The 18,001-nt window shown below is 37.9% G+C and overlaps 1 protein-coding gene across 3 annotated transcripts in view; it reads right to left on the reverse strand.

Moving 5' to 3' along the window:
• Positions 1 to 18,001, reverse strand: part of CHCHD3 (coiled-coil-helix-coiled-coil-helix domain containing 3) — a 152,539-nt gene that overhangs the window by 120,844 nt on the left and 13,694 nt on the right. For all 3 annotated transcript variants that reach the window (XM_067317544.1, XM_067317543.1, XM_067317545.1), the window contains exon 3: positions 2,776 to 2,860. In XM_067317544.1, coding sequence (XP_067173645.1) covers positions 2,776 to 2,860 — 85 coding nt within the window. The remainder of the gene's footprint in view (positions 1 to 2,775; positions 2,861 to 18,001) is intronic.

The raw sequence follows: 18,001 nt of genomic DNA on the forward strand, positions 1-18,001 counted from the left end.
AATGTAGGTTATCAAATTAAATTGTTGACATAAGAAAAATCCACGTTCAAGTAGTTTTTATACTATGATGCCCATTCAACTTATTACGATGGGTTTAAGCGCTATCACATTGCTTTGCATACCTTCCCTCCGCCCCTCAAAAAATAGGAGTACAGCGCTCTGACTTCTCTAGACAAAAGCTGCAAACCTATTACCCAAGTTTAGGGGTCAGGTCTCATTACATTCAACTCTCTATCACGGAGCCCGACCTACGAGCTGAGAGAGGTAGCGAGTCACAGCTATATAGTTGCTGTTTGCACAAACACCATCATGTCCCAGTCCAACTGGCCTAAAACAGGGCCAGTGCATTTGTATTCTGCGTCACTCAGATGATGAAATCTGCATTACAGAGCACTTTTCCATATGCGTGACTGCTGACATACGAATACTATAAGCTGTTCTCCATTAACAGGTTTCTTCTGTTAAACGTCCTAAGCACAGTACAGCTGCGAACTCGGGTTTGGTTTTGTTTTCCAAGATTTTTTATTGGTGTTTGCGCATTTATCACAAATAACAGTAGTCGAGAGCACTTTTTTCCCTTTCGTGTTTGTATTACCTAGAGGACTCCCCACATTGGGTAGACATGCAGGACTGATAAAATACTTTACCCGAACAACGTGCACGTAGCACTTATTTAAGTGCTTACTTCGAAACTGAAGTCCGGTAATGATGAAAAGTTATATTGACTCGGAAAACGCATGAGTGTCTGGAAGACCGATATAGGCGGTTGTACGTCAAGATGGCATTTTTCTTCAGCTCAAAGCATGGATTCTGACTCACAAAAAAGACTTTACGGGGACATTTGTCATGCCCCTGCACGGAGGGGAGATTACTTTCTTAACCACAATAAAAGAAGAGGGGTAGGTATGCTGAACCTGAACAACATAAATCCACTCTTAAAGAGGTCAGCGGAGCAGCGTTCACTTCATTCATCCAAGAACGGGGAAGAGAACTGCTTGCAATCCCATGCTCCAAATTTGCCACAGTGTTTCTGGAGTATTTTTAAAATACAAACTTCAACCGGAATGTAGCCCACAAAAATTGAATTAATAGCTAGGTAAACATCTGCATCTTTTAAAGTTGTTTCACAGAACATGAATAGAACCCCAATATTATGCTTAAAAGATTTTTTTTTTAATTATATATCCTGCGTAGAAAGTATAATGAGAAATCTTTATGTTCACTGTTAAAAAATAGAGAAGGTTTAAAAGCTGCTAACAGGATTTGATATTTGGTATTTTGTTGTTTTTATTTGATATTTTTGTCTTATTTTGATATTTTAAATTTCAAAGGCACAGATTCTTCAAATTAAAGACAACAAAAAGATCTCATACAATCTGTTTAATGTATAACATCTTCCCCACTAGTCCTTAGCCAAATAAGGGAAAGACTGACAGCACTAGTCTTTACAAAATATAAAATTAGGTATACGACAAAGCCAACCTGCTCTCTACCTTTTGCAGACCAAGGTGCAAACAATGAAAGCTGAATTATGGAATACTTAATGAAAATTACTGAAAAGTGTCAAAGGAAAAAACAATGAAGTCACAAAACATACATTTCCATACTGTAAGCACCTTTAAATGAACTCCCGAGCAGTCAACATTAAGCTGAAACATAATGCGAATTTTCCTGTGAAAACCCCGTTCAAAGAAGAGAGATTTCACTATCACATATCGATTTCCATTACTGCTGATTCAAAGAAGTCCTGATTCTTTTTCTGGGACATTTATATAGTACTATCTAATTACATAGTCCATCAACCTAATTCAATTAAATAATAATATAATGATGTGTAAGAAACAACTGATATATATGCAGACAATTTTAGTAGTACTAATTACATTCTAATCTTTAAAATCCATCATAATGAGCCCTTCTTCCCATTCTCAGAAGGGAGGACAAAATGTAGGTTAATATTTATACTGTGTGTCATATTATCTTTTTAAGAAAATCACTGAAGTGTGAATTAAAACACAAGTACAAAAAGTTCAGCATACAGCCAAGCTCAATTTTAAGCTAAACGGGAGGGTTTTTTAATTGCTAATAGTTCTACAATACCATACTTAAAATTGCAGAATATATTTTTAAAAAGCCGCATCCAACTGCATTCCCTATTTCTCACTACTCCATCTTTCACAGTAACTACAGTCTCTGAAAAAAAAAAACACGCATATAAAAAAAGGATTGTTTCATTATACAGAAAGGATATCAAAAGGGATTTCTGCTAGTAAACTCTTTAATACAGTAGTTTATCTTCAAAGCACTTCGCCGTACTAAGTACTAAAGCAGTTCAAGACATACTGCAGCACACAGAACTATCCAGCATTTCTACAGCTGTTAAAATTTACCTTCTGATCAAACAGAGGGGTTATAAGTAACCCACCTCTATGTTGCTCCCAAGCTATTTCTATCTCTACACAGCAAAGTGATTTTTTGGACTCAAGAGAAATCAACTAAGATTCAGCTTAAAAGATTACAAAAAAAGTCAAGCTCGTAAGGTCAAAAGGGATTTAGATCAAAATTTTATGTCAGCTCTTACAAGGGAATTTTAGTTAATTTGTTGTTTTAACATGTATTTAATAGCAGTATTCGCAATATAACAGAAAGGTCTCGCTTCCCTTTTCTTCCTGGGGCACACAATTCAACTGCTTATAATAAGCAGATAAATAACAGTAATAAAAGTATCAAATACATTTGTGTTTTAAATACTGTTACTAACAAATACAAACAAACCTTCTCTTTTGAGCTTCAGAGTCTCTCCTGGCTCGTTCTAGCGCCAATTCTTCAGCTATTCTTTTCTTTAGTTCTTCATCATTAACTACAATTAAAAGAAAATTAAATGAAATTTTAACAGAACACAATATGTTTCTAATTACAGAAAAAAATGCATAATACCGCGTTTTTTTTTTTTTCTATAAAGCAGTTGAGTACCTTCTTGTGGTTTAAGCACCTTTCAAATTTTGATATACATTAGAAAGCTTTCAAAAATTACTCCTATTAAATAATTTTTCATTTAATAGACTCTTTCAAAAATTAAAACCCACACAGTATATATTAAATTAAATACATCCTTCATTTAATAAACATGCCTTTAACAATGAAAATCTGGAGGAAACCTGGCACCTAAATAATGAAGTCTCAAACTTCTTATTCATATGGAATCAGTGGAAACATGTTCTCATATATTGCTTTAAGTATTTTCATATGCATATTTTAGTCCCCACAACAGAGCATTTACAACATTCTAGATATCAATACTTTTAGTTTCTATTGCTTAGAGAAAGCTTTTGCCTTAAACTTCTCCTAATTTCATTTGAGCAAGCAGACGTGGAAAGAGTATTTTTCTTCACTGAGACTACTTCAAATGAGTTAGCTGAAAGTCTGGTTAGGAACTGAGAAAGGAGGGAAGCATAGAAATTCTCTTCTAAACTATGAATAAGCTTTTCAATAAGAAAATCATGAGATTTGCTAATTCTACAAGTTTGAAAGACATTAATGAGTGTCAAAAGTCATTTAATAAGATTTTCAAACACAGAGAAAAGGTTCGTTCCCAGCTCATTTTGATATTCAGGTGGTTAGTCATGCAACCTGCTTACACGCTGATACTGTCCAATATTAAGTAATTCTCTGCATCTATAGGCAACTGGGTATTTTTGAAAAATCTGACTCAGGGAGACGAGAAATAGTTTGCTATCACTTCCGTTGAAGCATGTTTTATTGCTACAACTTCTATTAAGGACTTCCAGAAGAAACCACACTAAAAGGTTGTTTCAGTCTAAAAAAAAAGAGAGTTTTGCTTATTTCTAGTATGTAACAGTACTACTTTCCATTCTGGAAAAACATATTAGCTTGGTAACCAGAAGTTACGCAACTTTGGTGGGACAGCTGTAACCTTACATGAAGTGTTGATTTGCAGCAGTCGGAAAGAATGAGTTTTGCTTTAGAAGGAAAAGAAAACAACTAAAGAGTACAGCTGCAGAATGAGATTAAAATCAAGTAATTACACCCAGGTTTCTTGCCAGTATAAATGGGAATCTAGATCCAGCTCTCTGGAGCCAAGGTGTATCCGTACGAGCCGAGCTGGACCTCTATAACTCGGCGGTATTCTAGGACTCCAGTGCAGACAGAGGGATACCTTCCTTATTCATTTAAAGCAGCTGGCTCAAGCATCTCTCACAAATTCCACTATATGGAACTATGGAGCTAAAAGACGCATAATCTAACTCCAAAATCATTAACGCCTACCACTTGAGCAGAACATGGATGTTAAATGCAGGTACGTGAACCAACCTGCTCCTCTGCGCTCAGAAGCGGTAACAAAAACACGTGCTTAGGTAACTGAAAGACAGAGAACTAGGTTTTCAGGCAACATAAGAGAAGAAGCAATTGCAAGACAACAAGCAATTAAAAAAAACAGTCACCTCAGACCTCCCATTTGCATTAAGTATTTATACATAGAGATAGCATTAAACAACTGTTAGTAGTCAGACACTTGTGGAGGTCCTGGGGCAGGACAGGAGAGGCCGTCAGCCTCCTTTCTCATAGCAAACATACTTAAAGTATTAGCCCAGAAAGTGGAACATCTGGAATTCAGATCCTCCTTGGACAGAAGGGTTTGAGTCCATGTATCTCATATGCCAGCAAAGTGCTCTAATCACCAAGCTATCACCTAATTTAAGTGGAGATGACCTCTTTTTTTTTTTCTTTCTTTTTTTTTTTTTGGATAAACCATTACACTAAAGAAAAAGAGACTCAGACGGTGCCTAGCGATTAGGGCACAAAACTGGCACAGAGTCTCCAATTCCAGTACCTGCTTTGTGGACCCATTTATGCCTTTGACATTAGGCAGCCACTGGATTCTAAAGAGAAAAAAAAACCAAAAAGACGCGCTATTAAAATGCAAGTGTCAAAACAGCCACGTGTTTCAGGGATATCACATTTGCGCATTCCCACACAAACCTCAGAGAGCCGCACTAAACTGCCTCCAAAAAAAAAGGAGAGTTTAGCAAAACAGGAGCCTGTTTATATACTGCAGCACACACTCTCCCCCCACACCTCCGTGAACATCACAAGCCAAAAGGAAAGCGGTTAAGGTTCTGCCATTTGTACCCTTAGGAATGATGAAGCTGTCATAAAACCAACGGATTTATTTCAGATCACAGCCACCTTCCTCACAGAACAATCTGAAAAGCCACGATCAAATGTTGCTTACTGCAATTCCATTCAACCCAGATACTTCAATATTTCATATCCTTTTAATGCTGTGCTTGAGAATACACAAAGTGTTGCCTAAGTAGAAGTACGCTGTTCACCAGCATTTATATCATGAAGTTGATTGTTCTTGCGTGCAAAAATGAGTAAAAGTAATCTAACAGACCACAGAACGGTCCTTTAAGACGTAATAAGATAAAATTCGGGCATTAGCCAATAAAGACATAGCACATTTGACCTTAGCAATCAATTAGGTTACACATTGATCAACCCAATACTAATAGGGAATAAAAGCGGAGCTATAGATCATCCAATAGAATTATTGTAGGATATAATTGGGTAGCTCCCAAATGAGAAATTTATGATGTTTCAGTAAAAACTGCAGTTCTACAAGCATGGGGGAATTGTTCTAGGAGAAGAGGCATTTAAAGAAAAGTTAATTTATCAGAAAAATTAGAATTGTTTCTAGGCAAAAAGCAATAAAATCTCTCTGTGACAGCAATCTCAAGGCAGACTATATGACATTAAAAACAGACACCTAACAAAAGCTATTAGAGAATGTTAGAATATGGTAGGCACAGGACTATCCAAATAAGCAGGATCTGGAAACAGTAAGTATACAGCAGTTGCCAAAAATTATTTACCCACCTCCATCCCCCTCACTATTTTAAGTTCTTCAGGATCCCGAAATCAGTGTGAATCTCATCATAAGTGCATTTCAGAGCGTACAAACTTGGGAGATTTTTAGGCAACTATTATTTAGGAAGGCTACACTCGCATCCCAGGGCTTTAGTACGCTCCCTCTAAAAGGGCAGAAAGCGAATGCAACTTTACTGTTTCCCGAGCGCGAACGACCTAATGTACAGTTCACATCACAAGGCAATTTAGATGGATGGTCAGTAATGGGAGCTCGACTGAAAAAGCCACAGTGCAATAACCAGAAATAACTCTTCTCTGTTCTCTTAGCATGTGAAGTGCAGATCCTGATAGGTGTCTGATAAGCGTTATTCTCCTCGGGATAATGGAAATGGAGGACCGCCAGCAGCACTGCCAACGGGCTCATTACCACGCTCAGATCTAGGGCTGGATCTAGCAGCGGGGGCACAGCGATCAGAGTGACCAAACCGCTCCATGTAACAGCGCTGCTGACACACCAAAGAAAAAAAACAGGCTCTTGTTAGACCAAGCATCGACTGTCAATGGACAAGAAGATTTTGCCATTTTGATAGCCTCTGGAATGAAGTAGCCTGGTCCTTATATTTGCCCACTCCCTTTGGGAAGGTTTGAAAGATATAGTCATTTATGTCTAGTATTACAGTGCAAATGCATCACGCATTTCCTCCCCTTCATGCACAGAATAAATTAAGAAAAATACAGGTAAGTTAACCAAATTGTATTTAATCCAATCAGACAGTCTAGAAAACATTTGTTTGTACTTGAAGGACAAGATAATATACACATTCAGTTCAGTTAGCCGGGGAGGGGGGCTTCTTTCACCTTTAAAACAAAGCGTTAGAGCACAGCAGAAAGAGGACAAAAAAGGCAAAGATGAGACGAGAAGAAGAAACCATAAGTTATATCCACTATACATTGATTGGCCAAAATCTACGCCCATACTCAATGGAAGGATGAGAGGCAGCTTCCAAAATAATAATAATAATAATGCAGCTGCAGAACAGTTACTCAACTTTGCTATCAAACCATTTCAGTCAACCTTACGTCTTTCAGATGGGCGCACAGACAAAGGGAGCGAACGGGTCTGAGGGCGCCTTGCAGTGTAATAGGTTTCGCTTTTGAAAATGCAAATCAGATTGGTAGTTATGAAAGCGTAACAGTATTCTCTGCTTTGCCTTATTTCAATGCTTTTCCATTGATCTTTTCCCATACAAAGACAAAACATTCCAAGATTTTTATTCTTCCGATACTCTTTTGTAAAACTGAAAGGAGACCTACTCTTCCATCTTTTTATAAAAAGACCACAAGTCCTAGGAAGATGGCTTTGGGGAGCACTCTCACGGATACGGCCTTCACCTGGACTATAGAAAACAGCAAGAAGCATTGGTTTCGGTAACAATAAAAAACACACTGCACAAAGCCATTTGTTTAACCCTTAGTATTGATTCTCCACTTGTGCTTCAAAATCAGATGATTGAGAAAACATACACTTGATGACTTTCCCAGGGTCCAAAAGGCTTTGAATAATTACGAGGACAAATCGATGAGGACCAAGGAGCTAAGGGTACTGAAGAGCTTACATACCCTCCTGACTGTTACGGAGGTTTCAGACACATATAATACGCATTTTATCTTGGACCAGTGAATAGCCATCCACTAGCACTTATCAGGGCCAAGATAATAGTCTCATAAGATGACAATTCTTGAGAAGTAAATAGCAACCTTATCTCCTAGGTCCACTCTGAGCCCTAATAAAGGATTAGGAAAAAGCTTTTAATAATTAATATCAATAGCAAAGAAAAGTACCAGTCAGTATTTCCTTTAATTTTTCCATTCATGTGGTTAAACGTATGCCATATTTATCATTTTACACAACCACTGTGCTATTCCCCTTTTGCCATAGAGATTTAAAATTTTATTTATTTATATATATATCTCCTACATTGTATTCTTCACATTACCTTGCATACCCAAGTACAGTAAACGCTTGCCCCATATTCTGGTAAAGCTGCTTATTCATCTCCACTCATTGCAGTTCTTACTGCGAATAGCCAACCTTCTCACTACAAGTTGATGAGTAAGGATATACGCAACTCGGTGACTTTCCGTAAGATCTTCCTCCATTTTTTCCTGCCCTTGCTGTCCACGCTAGTCACAACATCTAAATGCACAACATTTTCTCTCACTCTGAAGCAGCTGCTTTATGGAAAAAACATTTGGCATGACACTAAAATTATAGCAAAAAGGCAGCACCCAAAGCTGCAAACACCACACATTAGGCAAAAATTAATGAAATAGCCTTTAGCCTGCACAGCTAGGAATCTATTAGTCCTGCAACTTCAAAAATTTCATTAATGGAAAGCACATTTATTATCAGGTATCTTAACTAAAACCTCTTGAAAGGGCAGGTGCATTAAGTTATTAATGAAAAGACACTTACGCTTGATATAATCAAGCATGTTTTAGAAAATACTTACTTAGCAAAACAATATTCAGAGCGTGAATTTACAAGAAAGGAAAATAAACCAGTTCTACTCTTCCTTTTTATTCCATTTTGCTAGCAACCATGAACTAGATGGCCTTCAAAGAGCAAATTCTTGAAGGCCAGAACAATACAAACATCCTCCAGGAATAAGGGGATAAACATTTGCTGTTACAAAAAATACCTCCATACACATAAAATGCACAATCCCTCTAGACAACCTGTTGCAAAGCTTGACTGTCCTCTTGGTGAATTATTTTTTTCCTTAAAACAAGTCAGAAGCCCTCTTGTTCCAGTTTATGCCTGCTATCTCTCATCCTCCTACTACACACCACCATGAAGAGCCTGGCTCCATCTTCTCAATAACTTCCTTGTAGGTACTGGAAGGCTACGAGTAGGTGCCCTTGAAGCCATCTCTTCTCCAGGCTGAACCAGCCCAGCTCCCTCCGCCTTCCTTCACAGGTTTCAGACCACCACTCTGATGCTCTAGGTGGTTAGCAGAGGTGGGAACTCAGCTCTTATACACTACTAATCTAGACACTAGGTTCTCCAACTGGTACGCTTTAGAGTTCGCTGAACTGCAAAACTTCAGCAAGTATTGTGGTAAAGATAAGCCCACCAAACTACAACACACAGACTAATGAAGGAGCTTCCAAACAGTCTGACCACCAACAGTCACAGCGCACCTCCACTCAAGGAGCTCAGCAGTACATTCGAGGCTGTACTAGTTACTTCTGCCCTGAAATAAACAGGCACAATGAAGGAAGACCCATGCCATTATAGTTAAGTATATAACTTGGATGCAATTCAGATGATGAAAGTAGGAGTAAGAAATACTTAAAAAACCAGAAAGCCTTATTTCCATAGGAAACAAATCATTTAAACAGAGCTAGAAAAAACACATACGACAATTTTCAAATTAGTACATTCCTGAGTGCATCAGCAAGATAGCGGGTGAAGAACAAGCTGCATATGGGATTCAGTTCATCTTTCACATAGAAACTCACTGGAGGCTGTTAAGAAAAGCATGTAGTTATAAAATGAGCGGTAAATTATAGCCATGAATTAGAAACAGGCTAAGACAAAACAGAGAACAGAAAGCACAAGTAAAGGGAACGTGGAACAGAGACATTGTAAAACCTGCACATGAATAGCCTAAATAATTTTATCAAGGCTGGACAAGATTGTGGAAAACTTTAAAAGGGAGAGATTAAGGCCAAGCAAGCCGAACAGCACAATGGTATACAAATTCAGTTTTGAAAAATGAACAGTCACATACACTGGAAAGCATAATGCGATTTTAGCATACATTTTACTTGGTTTTTATATCAACCATAACTATATTTAAGGCCTCAGTATCAAGGAAGCAGAAGAAAAACTTGTTTAATGGCCAACCAGTGGGGAGGGGGGGCAGGCTTGGAGGGGCAGCAGACTGTAAAGAGAAGGTTCAGCAGAAGTCTAGAATATACAAAGAATGCAAAAGGAAGAATGGAAAAAAACAGATATAAGATGACAGAGTTGCACCCCTCTTTGAGCACAGCGTTTTACCAGTCTTTCCATTTCAGGAAGGCACAGCAGTTAAAACCAAGGGCGCGTTTCTCTCAAGACCTATTTCAGCTCAGCCAATAGTTATGGGCTTAACACAATAATTACTCTGAAAAAATTCTAACCCATTTCATGCAATAGCTGATGTTAACATCTTTCTTTTTAAGGCCAAAAGGACACATCGTAATTTAATCTTTGAAACAAAGTATAGAAAATACGAGTTTTTTGGATCAGGAGCACTAACAAAGACTAGTTTCTCATAGATTTGTGTCACCTTTCTCTGCACCCCCCCCATACACGTTAAGACAAGTTGACCTCTCCTACCCCTGTGACATTATCTTCCTTCTGTACTTCCACTCCCCCGGTCTCCACCATACCCTCAGCTCTCTCCTACCTCCTGACTAGGTTTGGCAGCAGGCAGCACGTGTTATAGTTGCTTTCGTGGTACATGTGCCAATCTGCCAGCCATGACACGTGTTGGGTGGTAAACTGATAGGCAAAACAGCCTAGGCAGCCAAAGCCCTTCTCTACCCAGGGGCACTTGTTTTACCGTCTCTTTTCTACTCAGTCCTTGACTTCTTCCAAAAACGTACAGAAACTTAAATGCCTCGCGTCTTTGAATGCCCCTTTGTCAGATCTGGCTGAACTTGATTAATAAATGCAGAAGTTATCAGAAGGCAACTGATGAACATATGGCATGATCACACGATCCTTCCTCCTTCAGGAAAGCAGATGGAAATAATGAAGAAAACCCTGAAATGGCTCAACGCAGAGAAGAGACAAGGTACAGAAAATAATAACACAGGCTTCTCTTCACCCTTCCATAACGCAGTGTTACAGAGGCACACAAATGAAGCTGACAAGGCTACATTTAAAAGACTTTTTTGTGATAACTGAAATGAACAATGGACAACACATTGGCAAAAACTTTCTTCAAGCTGTTGAATACAAAAGCAAGTAAAAAAAAAATCAAACGGTGGGGAGAGGGGAAGCACAGAACGCCCACAGTTAGGCTGTACAATATGCGAAACGGGTTTGGGGAACCCAGCTCCAATGTATGTACCAACCACTGCCAGACTCGGGAAGATTTCTTTTTCACTGGGAAAACTATTCCACAATTAGATACCGCAGAATTTCTTGTATTCACCTCCGAGCATCTCGTATCGAAGACAGGATGTCAGGCCATTCAAACCATCGATCTGACCCAATAAGGCAGTTCTCCTGTCCGTATGCACACTAAGTACTAGCATTAACCATCCAGCTTAGCATAATGCACCTCAGGGCTATCTTCAGACCCATCATCTGTCTCAGCAGCTGGCAGGGCAAATGCAGCTTTGTAGACATTAACATTAATGAAGACGTCAGAAGGAAAATTCCTAACTGCACACTAACAATCATAAATATTGAATCAGGAAAAACAAAGTATCACAAACAGGTTGGTGACCTGGAACGTTCACAGCATCAAGCTAAGGGCTCGTGATATACATTATAGCTCTTCCACAATTAAACTACTTTTCCCTCTGCATTTCAATTTAAGGCACATAATACGCAAATATTCAAATATGCAAATACCCTCAATTTATTCTTTGCCACTCAATAACACTCCAATTTGGACCATATCTAAATTCCACACATCACAAAAAACAAACATCAGTGGTAGCTATTTAAGTTAAACAGCATAGAAAAAAATATTAAATCCACAACTTATACAGCCAACTGTATAAATGACATGCACTCAAGTAGCATACTATTAATTTCCACTCAACTGGAAAAAAAATATATATATACACACACACACACACTATTTCTTATTCAATTAAATGACTAGAAAATATTATCATCTTTCCTGCATTCTCAAAGTGGTTCTCATGGAAACAAGGTTTTTCTCACCCCAAAATAGGTTCCTTGAGGTCAAGGTTAAAGTGCACTGGTAAGTCAACGCAAAAAAGCTCCATCTACACCTAGTCCTGCTCCATGCTGTCTGTGGCTAAACAGAAGCTTCAGCTTGTCAGGGCTGTCAGTCAGATACCTCTCGCGAGCGTAAAACTTACTGGCAGAATTTTGTATGTTTGTTTGTTTTAGGTATCAGCAACACTGTCAATTCTTATCCTGGACTCCTAAAAACAAGCTTCTTAAAGAAAGCCATATAAACAGTCATTGCACCCAAACAAAAACAGTAAGACTACTAGTTTAAAAACCAAACCATATGATTTCATCGTCTATTAAAGCCCCAGCAAATATATTGAGCGTGCATAAATTTGGGGGTACCAGAAATACCAATGACATCATTATACACATTCTTCCAACTTTTTTTTCCCCCTCCTCAAGAGCCTGAATTTGCTGGTAACAATGTAAAAGAGAAAGCAAGCAAGCGTGAGCAAGTACACTAGCAATGGCTAGTGTATAAGCAGTATTCCCTTCCTATATAGTTATTTTAAAAAATTTAAGTGGTTTTCAAGCAATATTCTACCCAGCCTATAACATTCTCTGTTGTCCAGATTAGCCTTACACTCAATGGAAAATTCATCAACCCCCCCCTCATGCCACCAGAACTACAGCTCTGGAAATAAGTTATTTGCCTCAAAGACCAAAGGATATGTTTCTCTTTGAGCAAAAAAGGAAGCCCTAGGAGGGTCTTGGGAAGCTTCATGGTACGTGTACACGAGAGAGATTTGTTTCTGATATTGATGTGGAAAGTTAGCCAGAATAGTTGCTTTCATGGGTGACCTTATTCCACATTTCCCAATTGTATTTATTATAAGCCACAGATCAGGGTTTGGTCACCACTTGAAAAAAATAATAATAATAATTTAAAGAATAGCATTCTTAAGCACACATTTTATTTTCGGACTCATACAAGTTTAACTATCAACACATGCAGCAACTCTTCCATTTAAATTCAGAATTGCAGCCACTTTTACCAACCATAAATTCAATATAAAAGTCCGTCTCCACAGACAGAATTTTGTATTAACTGTTAAATGTTAGGAATGTGCGGCATTACTCCTGATAGCTCCTACCCTATCCTATCTTAGCAAGCTCCTAGGACAAATAAATACAAATAAATACAAAACCAATGTAATTAAAACTGTGCATAATTGAATATATTACAGATTATTTTCTGTTTCTGTTATCTATTTTACAGTGTAGATGTGGGAACCAATCAATTAATATAAATTTAAGTTGGAAAAAAATAGATATAAAATAGCAAGTTGGTGGTATGTTATATTTGAACATTCTCTTTTCAATATCCATTATTGCCACTTTAGCAATAAACCCCAACAACGAATTAGCGCAGACTTAGCGGGGGGCCAGAAAAACAGGAGAAAGCTGGATTACACGTTTTTGCGTTGCATTTCCCTGAAACGGCTGCTATCTGCCTGTGCTTAACAGACCTATTTAACAAAAGCAATTCATTTCCGAGATTCGCACCTTAGTGAGAAAAGCAGAGAAGAACCTTCATTACTTTTTAGCATGCCCGAGATTCTATATATCTATTTATTTGACTTTCTCTTAGTTTAGTGGAAAGCAATCAACAGAAAGAAACTTAGAAGACACGACATCCCAAGGCGAAACTTAGCATTAGTTCTTTCAAGCAATACACAGAGGAGAAATGGAGTGTAAGAGAACAAAGTGGTAGAAGTAAGGATACCCAAGAGGTCTGGGCAAAGATTTGTGCAGGACAAGGCCACCCTGCTGCACTGAAGAGTCACCGACGGTCTAACATCAACTCTTCCATTACAAGATCCAGAGTATCGTATAATATTCTAATAATAATATTAGTTTCACACCTGCCCCAAAGCACACCAAGCTCTTGCCAGTTCAAGCTAAGCGCCGTAAGATCAGGCGGGGAGAGCTACGCCAGGGCTGCAATAAAGGTCATGGCAGAACCGATGGAAGTTCTCACAGCAAATTTAAAAACCTATTTTTGCACGATTCTGCAGTCTGCCTTAGCACTTATTCAAACAAAAGGTTACAGGGAAGTCGAGGCAGGATTGTGAATCCTCAAAAATGTGTCGGGGACATTTCTGATTAGAATTTTCTTCAATAAGTTTTGAACTATTTGCAAAGAATATGCACCCTTGACACAAGAAACCTATTGTCTTAGCTTAAGTTACCCACAAGATAGGTGACAGATACAGGGAAGTAGTGTAAGAGCAAAAACATGATATACGAACAATTTATTTTATTATCCATCATGTTTCTAGATAAGCCATTAATAACTGGATCGAGTTAAATGGGGCAGTTAACATAAAACATATCTAATTTTTATTTTCTATGTGTTCTAGGAATCCATGCTTTGCCAGTTACATCACTATGTGAAGCTTTATTACACCTTTTAAAATTGTTCTCAATTCCTTTACCAAGTTGTGAATCTTCTCAACTGAACCTTCTTAATAACCCATCCCCCTCAACCACCTTTGCAAAAAATATTCTGTGTGTATATATATAGTGTGTGTATGTATGTATATTTTGGTTCAGCAAATATTTATCCATAACACAGTTTGCTTTCATGTTCTTCTAAAAAAATTGTGTAAATGGGAAGAAACACTTATCTTTACTAGACTATCATTGGCAGCATTCTCCTTACATTTAAATCAACAGTTGAGACTTGCTATTTTAGCTGCCTGTGCTATACACTGTAAAGCTTTTGTTGTTGAATGCAATGGATAAAAGCATGAGGATCCCATAATTCAACATTTAAAAATAATCACAGTGTAAATGATGATATGAAAGATTTATTGCTCTGCTTTCAATAGGATTAAGCACACAGTTTTCTTTCAAGACCATTTAAGTTTTCCAGTTTCTGCTCTTCACAGTTCATAAATTTCTTGTAAAGCTACTTTATCCGACAGTATGGGGAACTTACTGGTATCCCTTTTATTTTCTTGGACCTTTGCAAAATTATTTAAGTCTGTATACAAAGAACAACAGGAAATCCAAAGGGATTCGGACCATTTTCAATGCAATAATTCAATATTTTCTGACATGCTTAGAATATATTTTAATGTAACAAAACTCAGTATCAAGCCCACAACTTTTGTTAACACACAAATAATAAACTAGATGATAAAAGTTTAAGCGTTATTGAAAATAGAGAATATGAAAGGAATTTTCACAAAAAAAATCTTATTATGGGACATGCCTCGTAAGAGTAATAAGATGCAATCAGGTACATTATATGGAAGATGTGATATTCAATTTCATTTGAATTTTTACTTGGGGAGGCTGGGGCAATGAAAGACCTAAATCAAAAAATTCTTCTGCCAAGGATATTTCAATAAACCTCTACTACTGCTTAGGGGACAGTGCACTAATCAAGTATTTCTACACATAATAGCTACGCAAAGAGGTTTATAAACCAAAAGATCTCTTTAATTTTACATTTAGAAGTCACCACTAATCGCAAAGACTTACAAATTGTTATTGCCCAGGCCAGCATTCCCCAATGAGACTCTCTGTACCGTCAAGGCTACATAAATAGCAAAATTTGATGTTCAGTTCATCTGCTACCATTATCTTTAAAGAGGATTCTCCAGCTGCGATTGCACACTATTAATGGCACAGGAAAAGTCAATTGTACCCAATTACAGCTCTGAATTACACTAGCTTTGGAAAGGAATAAGAAGATTTGCAAAGCTGCTCTTCATTCTGAACCAAGAACTCCTCTGTTGAGGACAGTCTCATATACCTTTCTGTTGGTGAAAATACCAGTTCAAAGTAGCTCTAGACATTGAATTTTATCATCAAATGTCCATATACCAGCTGTTCTTAAGGCAGGAGGTCCTGCTTTTACACAAGTGTAGTTCAAAGCTCAGAGAATGGGCATTGCTACCAAAAATAGGATAAGTGAAGACATATAAGCAGTAACTGAATGGGATGAGTTAGCATTAACAGGTACTGGGATAAAGAAAGATTAATGGCATTTTCTGTTATTGGACATCCAGTGCAAGTGATGGTACATATTTACAAGGAACTAAAACTCAAGTTTTTCAAATCAATGATCACAAGATATAAATTTATATTCACTTAATTTTTCAAGCTAAACTTGGGTTTTTTTGTATTCCATTCAAACTCATATATTGGTAACATTAAATAATCTTATCACAGCCTATAGCCGAGGCTGCCCTTCGCAGCAGACATGAAAAGATTCCAAAGAAAAGCAACCCGAATAATCAGTGAGGGGGGAAGAGGGGGGCCGAGGTAAATAAACACAATTAAAACATAATCAGAATCTGGTATTTGCTGGATGACACAGCTTCATCAGCATTCTGACATTCAACCCCTTCCCTATTGCTTATGCTGTTTCCAAAGCCAGCTATGTACTCAATGCCAAAGGAAATTCTCTCTGCTTCCTAAAATTAAAAACAAACAGTGTTTTCCTTTCCACGAGCAACTGAACTAACGATAACCTCGCTTCTCGTGGATTTAGGTTCTATTCCTCTTTTATAAAAAAATAACCCTATCTTCTCTCGTGTCTGCATAATATTTGAATCGGGAAAGAGAATTTTTTGGCTAGCTCCGAGCGATGCACATAGTGACTGCCCATCAGTGCCCTTGTACTGCCTGACGAGTAGCACAACGTGCTACAGGAGAGTTTTGCTTACTTGTCCAAGAGCAGGGCATAATTCACAGATCTTCCAGCTTCCTGAGGGGTCACATACTCAGTAATGCTGTAAAACCGTGGTTCCGAATGTCCATCCTTTATTGATATCACATACAGATACCAGCATCCATCACTGGCTTGCAGCTACTTCATTACTTAAAGCCACCTTTAACACATCAAATTTAAAAAGTCAGCTTTGATTTTTGCTCAGGAATGGAGAAACTGCTAATTTGTCCCATCACACCTTACTCATTATGGCATACTCTTTTCCAGAGCCTTGGAATCCTCCAGGATTCCCCCAGCCCAACATCTCAACTCACATCAGCTATGGCTGCAGAAGCTCTGCAGATCTCCAAGGATCATCATCTCTGGACCTGTGCCTCCTCTCCAAATTCAACCCTATCATCAAACCCTCTTCCCTTTCTCTCCAGGAATGCTCTAATCTTTCCATAAAGAGTTTCACATAGGCAGAGACAGCAACAGTTACCATTACCCACCCAGCTGAGGAGACTGGCCCTTTCTGAAGGGAAGGGACTTTGTGTTATCTGCTTGATAACTTCAGAAGTTCTTGTGGGAAAGAGGAGGATAGAGACAAATTATATAAGAGGCCATGATGTATTCACACTGTGAAAAAAAACAAGCAGTGAAAGTGTGTCTTTACAGGTAAAGATTAATGAAAGAAAAAGTGTTTCACATAAAGATACCACTCATCATTACATCTGCTGATTCCATTACGATTTTTCACTTTTTGGAGTTGCACAGAAAGGTAAATCAATATACCAAACTTCCACTTTGTACTTTTAAAGCAATCTAACAACTTCTCACTAAATCTTACAGGGCACAAAATTTTTCCATTAGATTTTGATCATTCAGCAAAAAAGCATAACCACCTCCACATCAAGTCATGATTTTATTTGATGACGTGGGCTCTGAAACTGAGCAGAAAGTCTGAAAGCAACCACATCATTTAAAATTAGGTAAAAAGAGAAGCCTGCAATGATAAATGAATGGATCTTTAACAGCTGTTGCAGCTCTCTCAAATCTAATCTCCATTTTTTTCATTCAAGTTTTTAACAACAGACTGACACATGGATGTTTTGTATTAGTGTAGAGAAAACACTAATTCCAGGATTTGTTTATTTTGCTCAGATGCAAGCTACAGTACATTCAGTCTCATCACTGCTGACTAAATTAACAGGAAAAAGTTTAAACCCAAATCAAAAGTATAAGGGCCTTTAAACAATATTTGTCCTACGCTCCCGCAAATCAGAATTAATGATTTACACACTTACAAAGAGAAGTACGGAAGAATCTATAAGTACTTTCCCCTGTTTAAAGGGTAAGGTTTCCAGCTTCCTACATCCCACCTAGCAGCATGTTTATTCTAAAGAATAATCTGAAAGACAAGTTTTAGTAACAGAGTGACAGAATACTTACTT

The sequence above is a fragment of the Apteryx mantelli genome, chromosome 1, assembly GCF_036417845.1.
Source record: "Apteryx mantelli isolate bAptMan1 chromosome 1, bAptMan1.hap1, whole genome shotgun sequence".
Classification (NCBI taxonomy): domain Eukaryota; kingdom Metazoa; phylum Chordata; class Aves; order Apterygiformes; family Apterygidae; genus Apteryx; species Apteryx mantelli.